The sequence below is a fragment of the Oncorhynchus kisutch genome, linkage group LG3, assembly GCF_002021735.2.
Source record: "Oncorhynchus kisutch isolate 150728-3 linkage group LG3, Okis_V2, whole genome shotgun sequence".
Classification (NCBI taxonomy): Eukaryota; Metazoa; Chordata; class Actinopteri; order Salmoniformes; family Salmonidae; genus Oncorhynchus; species Oncorhynchus kisutch.
This window is the reverse complement of record NC_034176.2, coordinates 32,643,500-32,658,417: the sequence shown is the minus strand read 5'-3', so window position 1 is coordinate 32,658,417 and position 14,918 is coordinate 32,643,500. Positions and strand designations below refer to the sequence as shown.

The window sequence follows — 14,918 nt, the reverse complement described above, 5'->3', positions numbered from 1 at the left end:
ACAAAACATGAAATGTTAAAAAACCAAAACAGCCCTATCTGGTGCAAACACAGAGACAGGAACAATCGCCCACAAAACCCAACACCAAACAGGCTACCTAAATATGGTTCCCAATCAGAGACAATGACTAACACCTGCCTCTGATTGAGAACCATATCAGGCCAAACATAGAAATAGACAAACTAGACATGTAACATAGAATGCCCACTCAGATCACACCATGACAAAACATAGAAACATACAAAGCAAACTATGGTCAGGGTGTGACATACTTACGTAAATGTAATATTTCAGTTTTATTTTTAATACATTTGCAAACATTTCTAAAAACCTGTTTTTGCTTTGACAGTATAGGGTATTGTGTTTATATTGATGAGGAGAAAAAAACTATTTATACACCCACATACCTCCATCTCTCTTTAGAATAAGGCTGTAGCGTAACAAAATGTGGACAAAGTCAATGGGGTCTGAATACTTTCCTAATGCACTGTATGTCTGTGTGTGTATCTATGTCTCTCTCTCTCTCCCTCTCTCTCTCTCTCTCTCTCTCTCTGTATGTGTGTTATCCTTAGAGGTCAGAGTTCAGACCCTGTGGATTAGCACTAATCACTAACTACTACTTCCTCTTCCGGGTCAGAGGTGTCACTTCCTGGTTTAGATAACAACACTGCGTGGTCTCTAAGTTAGTCACATACCAAGTCCTATATCCACTCCTAGCCTCTTGTCTCTGGCTCCTACTGTACCTTCAGATCTACACGGCCTAGGTGTTAGGAGTTGGTTTGGGATTGTGTAACAGTGTCAGACACACACACACACACAGAGAGAGAGGCCCTGCCACTGATGATGTAACACCCAGGGTTAAAGCGGAGGGTCATGGGTAACGTGTGACTCACTCCTCTGTGGAGGTAAAGGTCACTGTGACTCATCAAGTTCAATGTTTGTGTCTGCGCACGTGCGCATGTGTGTGTGACTCTTCATATGACTCAACACTCATATGAGGAGTAGACTGACTGAAGGCCTTTTGACAACAGAAATAAGCAGTAACATACCGTATGTGCTCTGGGATTGTGGTCCATCCTTGTAAGTGTCTACAGACAGGATCAATTCCATTATGATCAATCAAGAGTGCCTGACCTTGACTGGCCAACTGTCCGGCTTCCTCATGAACTGTCTGTCATAACCCTGCCCTATAGACACTTCTGTAGATCTGGGGGAATTGGATGGGTATGCAAAATGGTAATGTATTAATATGGTACTAGTATATGGTAGCAATATGGTAGTATCTCTGATTTGGTATTCAAAGTTAGGGGCTAGTAAAATGTCTAGTTGGGTAGGGGCTAGGGTCGGTGGCTAGGGGTGGATGTGAGATGTCAGTGTTTTGCTGGCTCAGGGTTAGTCCCTCTATTGCAGCTCCCTGCCTGCCACCCCCTGCTGTCGGCTAGCAGTACTCACACCCCCTGCTGTCGGCTAGCAGTACTCACACCCCCTGCTGTCAGCTAGCAGTACTCACACCTCCTGCTGTCAGCTAGCAGTACTCACACCCCCTGCTGTCAGCTAGCAGTACTCACACCCCCTGCTGTCAGCTAGCAGTACTCACACCTCCTGCTGTCAGCTAGCGGTACTCACACCTCCTGCTGTCAGCTAGCAGTACTCACACACCCTGCTGTCAGCTAGCGGTACTCACACCTCCTGCTGTCAGCTAGCGGTACTTATACCTCCTGCTGTCAGCTAGCAGAACTCACACACCCTGCTGTCAGCTAGCGGTACTCACACCTCCTGCTGTCAGCTAGCGGTACTCACACCTCCTGCTGTCAGCTAGCAATACTCACACCTCCTGCTGTCAGCTAGCAGTACTCACACCCCCTGCTGTCAGCTAGCGGTACTCACACCTCCTGCTGTCAGCTAGCGGTACTCACACCCCCTGCTGTCAGCTAGCAGAACTCACACCCCCGCTGTCAGCTAGCGGTACTCACACCTCCTGCTGTCAGCTAGCTGTACTCACACCCCCTGCTGTCAGCTAGCAGTACTCACACCCCGTGCTGTCAGCTAGCAGTACTCACACCCCCTGCTGTCAGCTAGCAGTACTCACACCTCCTGCTGTCAGCTAGCGGTACTTACATCTCCTGCTGTCAGCTAGCTGTACTCACACCCCCTGCTGTCAGCTAGCAGTACTCACACCCCGTGCTGTCAGCTAGCAGTACTCACACCCCCTGCTGTCAGCTAGCAGTACTCACACCTCCTGCTGTCAGCTAGCGGTACTCACACCTCCTGCTGTCAGCTAGCAGTACTCACACACCCTGCTGTCAGCTAGCGGTACTCACACCTCCTGCTGTCATTTAGCGGTACTTATACCTCCTGCTGTCAGCTAGCAGAACTCACACACCCTGCTGTCAGCTAGCGGTACTCACACCTCCTGCTGTCAGCTAGCGGTACTCACACCTCCTGCTGTCAGCTAGCAATACTCACACCTCCTGCTGTCAGCTAGCAGTACTCACACCCCCTGCTGTCAGCTAGCGGTACTCACACCTCCTGCTGTCAGCTAGCGGTACTCACACCCCCTGCTGTCAGCTAGCAGAACTCACACCCCTGCTGTCAGCTAGCTGTACTCACACCTCCTGCTGTCAGCTAGCTGTACTCACACCTCCTGCTGTCAGCTAGCTGTACTCACACCCCCTGCTGTCAGCTAGCAGTACTCACACCCCGTGCTGTCAGCTAGCAGTACTCACACCCCCTGCTGTCAGCTAGCAGTACTCACACCTCCTGCTGTCAGCTAGCGGTACCTACACCTCCTGCTGTCAGCTAGCGGTACTCACACCTCCTGCTGTCAGCTAGCGGTACTCACACCCCCTGCTGTCATTTAGCGGTACTCACACCACCTGCTGTCATTTAGCGTTACTCACAACCCCTGCTGTCATTTAGCGGTACTCACACCCCCTGCTGTCATTTAGTGGTACTCACACCCCCTGCTGTCATTTAGCGGTACTCACACCCCCTGCTGTCAGCTGGCGGTACTCACACCCCCTGCTGTCATTTAGCGGTACTCACACCTCCTGCTGTCCTTTAGCGGTACTCACACCTCCTGCTGTCAGCTAGCGGTACTCACACCCCCTGCTGTCAGCTAGCTATACTCACACCTCCTGCTGTCAGCTAGCAGTACTCACACCCCCTGCTGTCAGCTAGCGGTACTCACACCTCCTGCTGTCAGCTAGCGGTACTCACACCCCCTGCTGTCAGCTAGCAGAACTCACACCCCCTGCTGTCAGCTAGCGGTACTCACACCTCCTGCTGTCAGCTAGCAGTACTCACACCTCCTGCTGTCAGCTAGCTGTACTCACACCTCCTGCTGTCAGCTAGCTGTACTCACACCCCCTGCTGTCAGCTAGCAGTACTCACACCCCGTGCTGTCAGCTAGCAGTACTCACACCCCCTGCTGTCAGCTAGCAGTACTCACACCTCCTGCTGTCAGCTAGCGGTACTTACACCTCCTGCTGTCAGCTAGCGGTACTCACACCTCCTGCTGTCAGCTAGCGGTACTCACACCCCCTGCTGTCATTTAGCGGTACTCACACCACCTGCTGTCATTTAGCAGTACTCACAACCCCTGCTGTCATTTAGCGGTTCTCACACCCCCTGCTGTCATTTAGTGCTACTCACACCCCCTGCTGTCATTTAGCAGTACTCACACCCCCTGCTGTCAGCTGGCGGTACTCACACCCCCTGCTGCGGTACTCACACCCACCTGCTGCTGTCAGCTAGCGGTACTCACACCCCCTGCTGTCATTTAGCGATACTCACACCCCCTGCTGTCATTTAGCGGTACTCACACCCTCTGCTGTCATTTAGCTGTACTCACACCCCCTCCTGTCAGCTAGCGGTACTCACACCCCCTGCTGTCAGCTAGCGGTACTCACACCCCCTGCTGTCAGCTAGCGGTACTCACACCCCCTGCTGTCAGCTAGCGGTACTCATACCTGCTGCTGTCATTTAGCGGTACTCACACCCCCTGCTGTCATTTAGCGGTACTCACACCCCCTGCTGTCATTTCGCTGTACTCACACCCCCTACTGTCCGCTAGCTGTACTCACACCCCCTGCCGTCAGCTAGCGGTACTTACACCTCCTGCTGTCCTTTAGCGGTACTCACACCTCCTGCTGTCAGCTAGCGGTACTCACACCCCCTGCTGTCAGCTAGCAATACTCACACCTCCTGCTGTCAGCTAGCAGTACTCACACCCCCTGCTGTCAGCTAGCGGTACTCACACCTCCTGCTGTCAGCTAGCGGTACTCACACCCCCTGCTGTCAGCTAGCAGAACTCACACCCCCTGCTGTCAGCTAGCGGTACTCACACCTCCTGCTGTCAGCTAGCAGTACTCACACCTCCTGCTGTCAGCTAGCTGTACTCACACCTCCTGCTGTCAGCTAGCTGTACTCACACCCCCTGCTGTCAGCTAGCAGTACTCACACCCCGTGCTGTCAGCTAGCAGTACTCACACCCCCTGCTGTCAGCTAGCAGTACTCACACCTCCTGCTGTCAGCTAGCGGTACTTACACCTCCTGCTGTCAGCTAGCGGTACTCACACCTCCTGCTGTCAGCTAGCGGTACTCACACCCCCTGCTGTCATTTAGCGGTACTCACACCACCTGCTGTCATTTAGCAGTACTCACAACCCCTGCTGTCATTTAGCGGTTCTCACACCCCCTGCTGTCATTTAGTGCTACTCACACCCCCTGCTGTCATTTAGCAGTACTCACACCCCCTGCTGTCAGCTGGCGGTACTCACACCCCCTGCTGCGGTACTCACACCCACCTGCTGCTGTCAGCTAGCGGTACTCACACCCCCTGCTGTCATTTAGCGATACTCACACCCCCTGCTGTCATTTAGCGGTACTCACACCCTCTGCTGTCATTTAGCTGTACTCACACCCCCTCCTGTCAGCTAGCGGTACTCACACCCCCTGCTGTCAGCTAGCGGTACTCACACCCCCTGCTGTCAGCTAGCGGTACTCACACCCCCTGCTGTCAGCTAGCGGTACTCATACCTGCTGCTGTCATTTAGCGGTACTCACACCCCCTGCTGTCATTTAGCGGTACTCACACCCCCTGCTGTCATTTCGCTGTACTCACACCCCCTACTGTCCGCTAGCTGTACTCACACCCCCTGCCGTCAGCTAGCGGTACTCACACCCCCTGCTGTCCTTTAGCGGTACTCACACCCCCTGCTGTCAGCTAGCGGTACTCACACCTCCTGCTGTCAGCTAGCGGTACTCACACCCCCTGCTGTCAGCTAGCAGTACTCACACCCCCTGCTGTCATTTAGCTGTACTCACACCTCCTGCTGTCAGCTAGCGGTACTCACACCCCCTGCTGTCATTTAGCTGTACTCACACCCCCTGCTGTCAGCTAGCGGTACTCACACCCCCTGCTGTCATTTAGCTGTACTCACACCCCCTGCTGTCAGCTAGCGGTACTCACACCCCCTGCTGTCAGCTAGCGGTACTCACACGCCACTGAGCCGGAGGAACTATGGGACTGACATGATAGTGGTGAAATAGAGATAGTGGGTAGTACGGAGAAAAGAAGGAGGGGTGGAGCAGAGGGAGAGGATGGAGAGATAGATGAAGGAAGAGCAAGAGGGAAGAGGGGGCAGAACAAAAATTGCCAAGAAACCATCTAGTTTCAAACAGACTAGGGGAAGTGGCCATGCATCCTTCCTTTATTATCTCTGTGGTGAGTTTGTGGTTAGAGAGACTAATGCACAGCTCATGGAGAGAGGGACAGTGAGGGAGGGAGTGAGAGGGTGGGGAATTCTCTTTGAAGTTAGATTAAAAGCACATGTTTTTTTAGTTATATTTGGGACTGTGTGCGACTGTGATAATTTGTATTTTATTTTTATTTTACCCATATTTGACCAGTTAAGTTAACTGAGAACACATTGTCATTTACAGCAACGACCTGGAGAATAGTTACAGGGGGGGAGGAGGGGGGATGAGCTGTGTGACCCTGCTCTAGAGAGGATATCAGTAAAGAAGGTATTCTAAGCTCCTGCCTGTCCATTCTCAGATATCCGGGTCATTTGAGTTAGCATGTCTGTATCAGGTGCCAGTCATTCTATCACCTTACACACACACACACACACACACACACACACACACACACACACACACACACACACACACACACACACACACACACACACACACACACACACACACACACACACACACACACACACACACACACACACACACACACACACTCACAGTTCCCTCTCCAGACTCATCTCAGAGCATCCTGTGAGTGACGGCCTGTACTCTGCAGATAAACAGCCCTGTGTGTCCCTATGCATGTAACTGTGTGTGTGTGTGTGTGTGTGTGTGTGTGTGTGTGTGTGCAGCCTGTGCTCTGCAGATAAACAACCTGCTGAGGAGAGAAGCAGAATGAGTCTCACTCATTGACTACTGATTGGAGCGAGAGAGAGAGCGCGAGAGAGAGAAGCGCATTGGTAGAGGAGATGTGACTCTGTGTTTGGCTGTTTTGCTTTGTTCCCTGCAACCACTGAGCAGAGATGAATCCTGTAAAATGGCTGTCATAGGCTCTGGTTTCTCTGGCACTGCTGTGTGTGTGTGCATGATGGTTTCCGTTAGCCGGTAATTGACAGCTTTTGGCCGATTCAAAAAATGTTGCCGGTCAAATGACTGGGAGAGAAAACAATACCATTGCTAAATAATGCTTTTTATTCATTGATGAAAAATAGTCGCTATACACTACCGTTCAAAAGTTTGGGGTCGCTTAGAAATGTCCTTGTTTTTGATTAAACATCATCAAATTGATCAGAAATACAGTGTAGACATTGTTAATGTTGTAAATGACTATTGTAGCTGGAAACGGCTGATTGTTCATGGAATATCTACATAGGCCCATTATCAGCAACCATCACTCCTGTGTTCCAGTGGCACGTTGTGTTAGATAATATAAGTTTATCATTTTAAAAGGCTAATTGATCATTAGAAAATGCTTTTGCAATTATGTTAGCACAGCTGAAAACTGTTGTTCTGATTAAAGAAGCAATTAAACAATAAAAAAGCAATAACTGTCCACCTTTAGACTAGTTGAGTATCTGGAGCATCAGCATTTGTGGGTTCAATTACAGGCTCAAAATGGCCAGAAACAAAGAACTTTCTTCTGGAACTCGTCAGTCTATTCTTGTTCTGAGAAATGATGGCTATTCCATGCTCAGCATTTCAGGCATGTCTTTGCATCATAGGCTGAGCCTGCTAATTACAGACAAAACCAAACACACACACACACATTCGTTGCTTCACATGTCAGCCCCTTTAGATTCTGTTACTGTGTGTCTAGTGGTACACACCACAGTGTTTAGACTACTGTGTGTACTGTATTCATGTTTAAACTAAGTTAGGGATCCAGTTACCCAGACATCCTTCGCTGACTGATTGAAGATCATTATCTCTCTCTCTCTCTCTCTCTCTCTCTCTCTCTCTCTCTCTCTCTTTCTCTCTCTCTCTCTCTCTCTCAGAATTGAATATATTTACCACAGGAATTTAATTGCTCTGTAAGCAGCTTTTGTTCAATATTGTTTTGAATTCTTAAAGGGATAGTTCATCCAAAATATATATTTGGGTCAAATTACTCTTACCTTCAGTTGTGTCTGAAGGCCTATGGTGACAGAATCTACAATAATCCATTATTTACTTCTGGCTACAGCCTGGAGTTAGCATATTAGCATCATCCGATTTCATCAGTGGTTCCAGGCGAACCGATGTTAGCAAAGCTGCACTGCAAACCGCAACTTCCTCAAACACTTCAAACTAAGTTCAGTAGTTGGTGGAGTTAGCAGGGATTTTTTTTACGTGCATACTGCTGAAATAATTGCTGGAATTTGGTTGCTCAAAACTGGAGCTATTTCCTCATGTACAGAGCATCACTATGTGTTTTCCAGTGATGACGTCATCCACCTGGTGAAGGCACTTTGACGTGGATCGCTTTCCAGATGTCGACAAAACTGACCGGTAAACATAGGAAGTAGAAGAGCATTTGACAATTAGAATTTTATTGGAAAAATAACAACAGTCTCACAGTGAGGAAAACATGGCCAGGTTCTTCACGAGTATCGACAATACCAAACTTAGTTTGAAGTGTTTTTGAGGAAGTGTCAGCTTGCAGTGCAGCTTTGCTAACATCCAGTTGCCTGGAACCACTGATTGACGTCTGACGATGCTAACTCCAGGTAAGGGTAATTTTACCCATATACAGATTTTGGATGAATTATCCCTTAACTACCAACAGTCTGTTCATAGTAGACTTGGATATAAGCTGTTGTCCCCTACTGAATGTTCATGTTGCTCCATAAAGACCAGCTGTACTGTGTGTTCCAATAGTTTGAGTCCTGATCTCTGTCTTCTTCATGTTTCTCCCTTCAGACCTATGAGAGACCCTTCAAAGCAGCAGAACCTAGAGAGGGGGGGCTACTGCAACTACTGGGGGATGTCACCCCCCCAAAACACCAGCCCAAGCCCTCTATCCTACACACCACACCACTGCCCCCCCACACACTCACATACCAACCCCAACAGCAACACACACAGCCACCAAAGTTCACACACCAACATATACACAGTCCATCCTGGGCCACGCCTCCCTCCGCACCTCCAGCCAATCCAGTGCATGCGGAGCCTAGCAGGGAACCAGCGGGAGCCAATAGGAGCCCTCTCTCTGACCTGGCCCCTTCCTTCCTCAAACCTCCAATGAAGAGATTACCAGGAAGCCCCTCCCCTCGCTCTTACAGCCCATCCCCCCATCGACACCTGAGCCCTGATCCCGTGTTGCCCGTAGTAACGGACGCTAGCATTCTAAACCTGACCTCTCTCTCCAGAGGGCGGGGCTTACAGGAGGTCAGTGAGCAGCTGTTTGGAAACATCAAGAGGAAGTACGGCAGGAAGGACCCCCAGAGGACTCAGGGTAATACCCACAATGCAGAGCTGCCATGGGGAAGGAGGGCAGAGAAAGATGCAGAGAGTCCAATAGTTCCAGATGAAAGGCAGAAGTTCAGGAGGGAAGAGACCCCTGAGCTGGAGAGAGAAGAGAAGGAGAAGGAGAGCATAGGAAGGACAGGAGAGGAGGAGGAGAGGGAGATGCCAACGCTTGGTGCTCCTGTGCTGATGGAGGAGGGAAAAGGGAGGAAGAGGAGGAGGAGGCGGTCTCTCCAGGAGTCACTCACCCAGGAGGACCAATCGGAGCAGCTGCAGGGCACTGACATCACAGAGAGGAATGAATCAGGGCCTCCGGAGCCCAAAGTGTCCTACAAAATGAAAGGGCACAAGATGGAATCATACAAGAGTGAGTCTAGGTCAGGTCGGGGTGAGGAGGGTAGCCAGCCAGAGGCAGACGGAGACAGAGGAGAGAATGGGGAGAGAGCAGACAGAGCAGAGAAAGGAGAGAGAGGAGAGAAGGGAGAGAAAGGAGCGAGAGGAGACAAAGGAGAGAAGGCGGAGAGAGGAGAGAGGGGGATGAGTGGGGCCGACATGGAATCAGCCATGATCCAGAGCTGGGTGAGGAAAAACCCAGTTGGCCGTCCTAGATCATCCACAGACCCCCACAAACACCCTGACCCTAACCCTAGCCCCAGATTGCCAAGCCCTAACCTTAACCATATCCATAGTCCAAGATCCAGTCTCAACCCTAACCCTACACTGCCCAACCTAAGCCCCGGCCTTAACCCTAACCCCAACACCAGCCCAAAACTCAGCCCTTACCCCAGACCCCCCAAGACCAAGGACCGGTGGTCCTACCTCAAGTCCCGAAGCCCCCCTGGCCTGATCCAGAGGGAGAGTGGCCGCAGCCCCCTGTCAGCCATGTCTGAGCCCCCCTCTGCCTTCCCCATCACCCCCTCCAGCCCCCTGTACACCAACACAGATAGTCTAACTGTCCACACCCCCGCCAAGCGCAAACGAGGTCGTCCCAAAAAACAACCCCTGCTCACTGTGGAAACCATCCATGAAGGCACTTCCACCTCCCCCCTGAGCCCTCTGGCCCGGGAGAACCCCGCGGGGCTCAGCCGCAGGAGGAAGACTCACACGCTAACAACGCTAGCCCAAATCACATCGGGTTCCATTAGCCCCAATGCTAATGGGTTGAAACTGCAGCGCAGTGAGGGTGGCCATGTCAGGTCGGTGAAGAAGCTGAAGCTGGGGAAGGTGCAGAGTATCCTGAATGAGATCCTATCAGGCTCCGGCCAACATGGCAGCCTGGCACTGAAGTCAGCCTCAGCTCCTGTCTCTTCCACCATGACGGCCATGGCCTCTACCATTGAGGCGCATCTGGGGAAGCAAATCAACGTCAGTAAGAGAGGAACCATCTATATCGGGAAAAAGAGAGGGAGGAAGCCACGCTCCGACACCCAAAACCTTCCCCACAGAGGCGGGGCCAAGCCTCCTTTGCCTGTCCCCATGTCCAGCCTGTACAACAGCCTCCTAGTGCCTTCCACCCTCCCTCCCAGCTCCACTACCCTCCTCCTCAGACCCAGTCACACCCTGTCCTCTCTGTGCCTCCCTGGCCCTCGCAGCCCCTACTCTGACTCCACCATGCCCAGCCTGCAGCCCATCAGTGCCCTGCCCTCTAAACCCCTAGGCAGGGGGCTACTGGGAGCCGGCTGGAAGCTGTCTCCCCCACTCCTCCTGGCCAACTCCCCGTCCCACCTATCTGAGGGGGCAGCATCGGTCAAGGAGGTGACGCTGTCACCCATCAGCGAATCACACAGCGAGGAGACCATTCCCAGCGACAGCGGCATAGGGACAGACAACAACAGCACCTCTGACCAAACAGAGAAGGGAACCAACGCACGACGCAGGTATCTATCTCTCTAGGAGTGAGTCCGTAAGTGAGTTGAGTGCGCGCGTGAGGGTGTTTGTTAGTTAGCAGTGAATGCATTAGTATGTTCATTGAGTGTGTTAGGTAGGTAGGCAGTTAGTTAGTTGATGTTGCCCAGGGGTTTGGTTTGGTTGAACCCACAGTAGCATCATTGTACATCCAGTTGACAGGATGGTGTTGTGTGTTGCAGATACTCATTTGACCTGTCTGGGTTTGAGGCTGCGGAGGCTGCAGCTCTGGAGGCCTCCAGTCGCGGCAGTAGGGGTCGCTGCGTGCGGCAGGCGGCAGTGGTGGACAACTTCCTGTCCCAGCAAGAGAAGAAGCAGAAACACCGCAGGAAGAGGAAGTGCCTGCAGAGCCGCGACCACCTGCACTTCCTGTCTGAGCTAGAAGAGGTATCATATCAAACCTCCTATTAAAATCTCCTCAAACGTAGTGTATGAGTAGAATGAAGTTACCACTAGACTTATTGTGTATTATGTCACTGAGGTTTTAGAGGCAGGGTTCATTGTGATGTCTGGAATAGAACAGATTGAACAGAATCAAACACATGGAAACCCCAAGTGGTTGATATCTTTCCATTCCAGCCATTAAAATGAGCACATCTTCATATATTTCTAAATAGGCCCACAAGCCTCATCAGGACTGTATTATAACAAAACATTAGAAACTCTTTCCATGACATAGACTGACCAGTTGAATCCAGATTAAAACCATGATCCCTTGTTGATGTCACTTGTTCATTTCACTTCAATCAGTGTAGATGAAGGGGAGGAGACAGGTTAAAGAAGGAGTTTTAAGCCTTGAGACAATTGAGACATGGATTGTGTATATGTACGATTCAGAGGGTGAATGGATTAAACAAAAGATTTAAGCGTCTTTAAACTGGGTATGGTAGTGGATGCCAGGTGCACCGGTTTGTGTCAAGAACTGCAAATCTGCTGGGTTTTTCACGCTCAATAGTTTCCTGTGCGTATCAAGAATGGTCCACCACCCAATGGACATCCAGCCAACTTGACACAACTGTGGGAAGCATTGGAGTCAACATGGGCCAGAATCCCTGTGGAACGCTTTCAACACCTTGTAGATTCCATGCACCAAAGAATTGAGGATGTTATGAGGGCAAAAGGGGGGGCGTGGCGTTCATCTCAATGTTTGGTAGACTTGATGTATTATCCAGTACTGATTTAATATGACTGTGTTATATTATCCTGTATGGTTGAGCGGTATCTGTGTTTTCATATCGACACGAGGAAATCAAGATGGCAGACAGCTGTAAAGATGTTTCAAACACGGCAGAAAGCTCACAGTATCTGGGCGGCAGCGTAGCCTAGTGGTTAGAGCGGTGGACTAGTAACCGGAAGGTTGCAAGTTCAAAACCCCCGAGCTGACAAGGTACAAATCTGTCGTTCTGCCCCTGAACAGGCAGTTAACCCACTGTTCCTAGGCCGTCATTGAAAATAAGAATTTGTTCTTAACTGACTTGCCTAGTAAAAAATGATTATATATTTTTTTAAATGCCCGGTCTCTTTATTCATTCAGACACCTCCATAGATAACTAACTAGCAAGTTAAACAAAGGGGTCTCGTTAACGCAACATTTCTGCAATTTTCATGCCGAAAAAAAGATAAAACGCGTAAGAAATATCTCAAATGCTTCTTATTGTAATTTCTGCTCGGCATCAGACAAATGTTATGCTTCTGTTGCACTTCTCCACTCTGATAAGAATTCCCAAACGGGCGTTCTATCAGCAGAGAACTCTCTGACCGAGGCGTAGCTACTTTTCTCCAGTACGTTTCTCGTTGTAGCCAAGTTACTTACTCTGGTAAAATGCAATATTAACTTTAAGCAAAACATTATGAAATGTAGCTGGCTACATTCGTTCTATGATAAACATTATAAATATGATAATTTTTTCATTGTAAGCTCATTTACTTGTGTGGCTGCCAGCCAAATAGCGTTGCACTTCTGTTGTCATCTGATGAAAATGAAGATATTTTCTGCCCAATGTGTTGCACTAATGTATTTTCTGTGAAGGAAAACTACAGTTGCACATCCCTGATCACTCTATTGAAGCAAAAAAAAACACGGTTGTCTTTCAATATAAAATGCAACCCCTGTCAATACACAGCTTCCGCTTTCTCCCGTTGTGCTATTTACAAACAAACACATGACTGGCTCAACTGTTCTGGGGAACTACGCTAAGCTTCAAAATGTCAAATGTGACAAGTGAAATGAAGAACACAATCTGATTTATCTCCTAACGTATTGCGCAAGTTGACCGCAGGTATTCACTTAAAAAAATAGCTACAAATATTCAAAAATATTGAAAAACTGTTTCAACAGTATTGACACTATTGGAAAAACCATCGCATGGCTATTTCCAAATACCACGGTATACAATATTACTGCCTAAGTCTATTATCCAGTACTGTTAAATGATCCAGTTCTGATGTGGCCTTCTCCTCCTCCTCTCCTCTGCCAGGTTGTGGTGAAGCTGCAGCAGCTGCATGTGTCTCACCGACGCTACGCCTCCTGCTACCCCCAGCACCCCTACCCCTCCATCTTCCGCCTCAACTTCCACCACCACTACTACCCCCTGACCTACGACCCCTACCCCTGTGACCCCGCCCCTTACTTGCGCAGGACCGCCGAGCTCAAGGCCAAGAGGAGGCGCGGCCGGCCCGCCAAAGCCAGTGAGCCAATCACGTCCAAGCTGCCTTTTGTCCAGGGGTTTGGATATCCGCTGGCAGGGGGGAACTACTATGCACCATATGCCATGCCTTACGCCCCGCCTCTGAGTCTGGGCTACTACCCCCCAGCACCCCCCCTCTACCTGCCCCACCATTCCCATAGCCCTTCACCACCCTCCCACTTCATGAGGCCTGCTGTCCCCCCTCCTAAGTTCCACTCTGGAGGCCACTCCAAGCTCCAGGCCGGGGCCAAGCTACGGACGTCTAGCGGCCCACTGCAGACTTCCTCTGGTCGGGGAGAAGGACTGGGATCCCTGGGTGGTGATGGTGGAGGGGTGAGGCTCCACAAGAGGAAACACAAGCACAAACACAAGCACAAGGAAGAGACCCCTCTCCTCTCACCTCATGACAGACAGGAGCTGGGCGGGCTCTTCAGTGGTGCCAAGACCAATGGGCTGCTCAACCTGTTGACTGACAGGCGGGAGATGAACAATCCGAAGCATCAGGAGCAGCAAAGGGGGGGTGGGCGAGGCTCTAGAGGGGGGTCCCGAGGAGCGATGTTTGAGTCGGACCCTCTCTCTTCTCTCTCCATGGACCATGTCCAGTTCCGCCCACGCATGCCGGGACAGCCAATGAGCAGCTTCCTGAGCAGCTACAGAAGCCAATCACAGTGGCCAGAGCTGACCTCTGACCTTTTTAGATTGCGGGAGGAGGGCAGTGGGCGTGGCAGAAGAAGGGGCTTAGCAGTGTTCGGAGAGGAAGGGGTGATGTCATTCCACAATGCCAGGAAAGAGAAGAGCCAAGAAACAGAAGAGCCGTTCCACAATGCCAGCCCCACTCTAACAGGTAACAACTTATTACTACTCTATAACAGGCTTATTACCGTGTTATAACACAGCCCCACTCTAACAGGTAACAACTTATTACTAGTCTATAACAGGCTTATTACCGTGTTATAACACAGCCCCACTCTGACAGGTAACAACTTATTACTACTCTATAACAGGCTTATTACCGTGTTATAACACAGCCCCACTCTAACAGGTAACAACTTATTACTACTCTATAACAGGCTTATTACCGTGTTATAACAACTTATTACTACTCTATAACAGGCTTATTACCGTGTTATAACACAGCCCCACTCTGACAGGTAACAACTTATTACTACTCTATAACAGGCTTATTGCCGTGTTATAACAACTTATTACTACTCTATAACAGGCTTATTACCGTGTTATAACAGCTTATTACCGTGTTATAACAACTTATTACTATTCTATAACAGGCTTATTACCGTGTTATAACACAGCCCCCCTCTGACAGGTAACAACTTA

At 50.1% G+C, this 14,918-nt stretch overlaps 1 protein-coding gene across 1 annotated transcript in view; it reads left to right on the top strand.

Moving 5' to 3' along the window:
• The window catches only part of setbp1 (SET binding protein 1), a 55,924-nt gene that overhangs the window by 29,935 nt on the left and 11,071 nt on the right, over window positions 1–14,918 (top strand). The window contains exons 3-5 of the mRNA XM_031804474.1: window positions 8,443–10,868; window positions 11,079–11,283; window positions 13,374–14,427. Coding sequence (XP_031660334.1) covers window positions 8,443–10,868; window positions 11,079–11,283; window positions 13,374–14,427 — 3,685 coding nt within the window. The remainder of the gene's footprint in view (window positions 1–8,442; window positions 10,869–11,078; window positions 11,284–13,373; window positions 14,428–14,918) is intronic.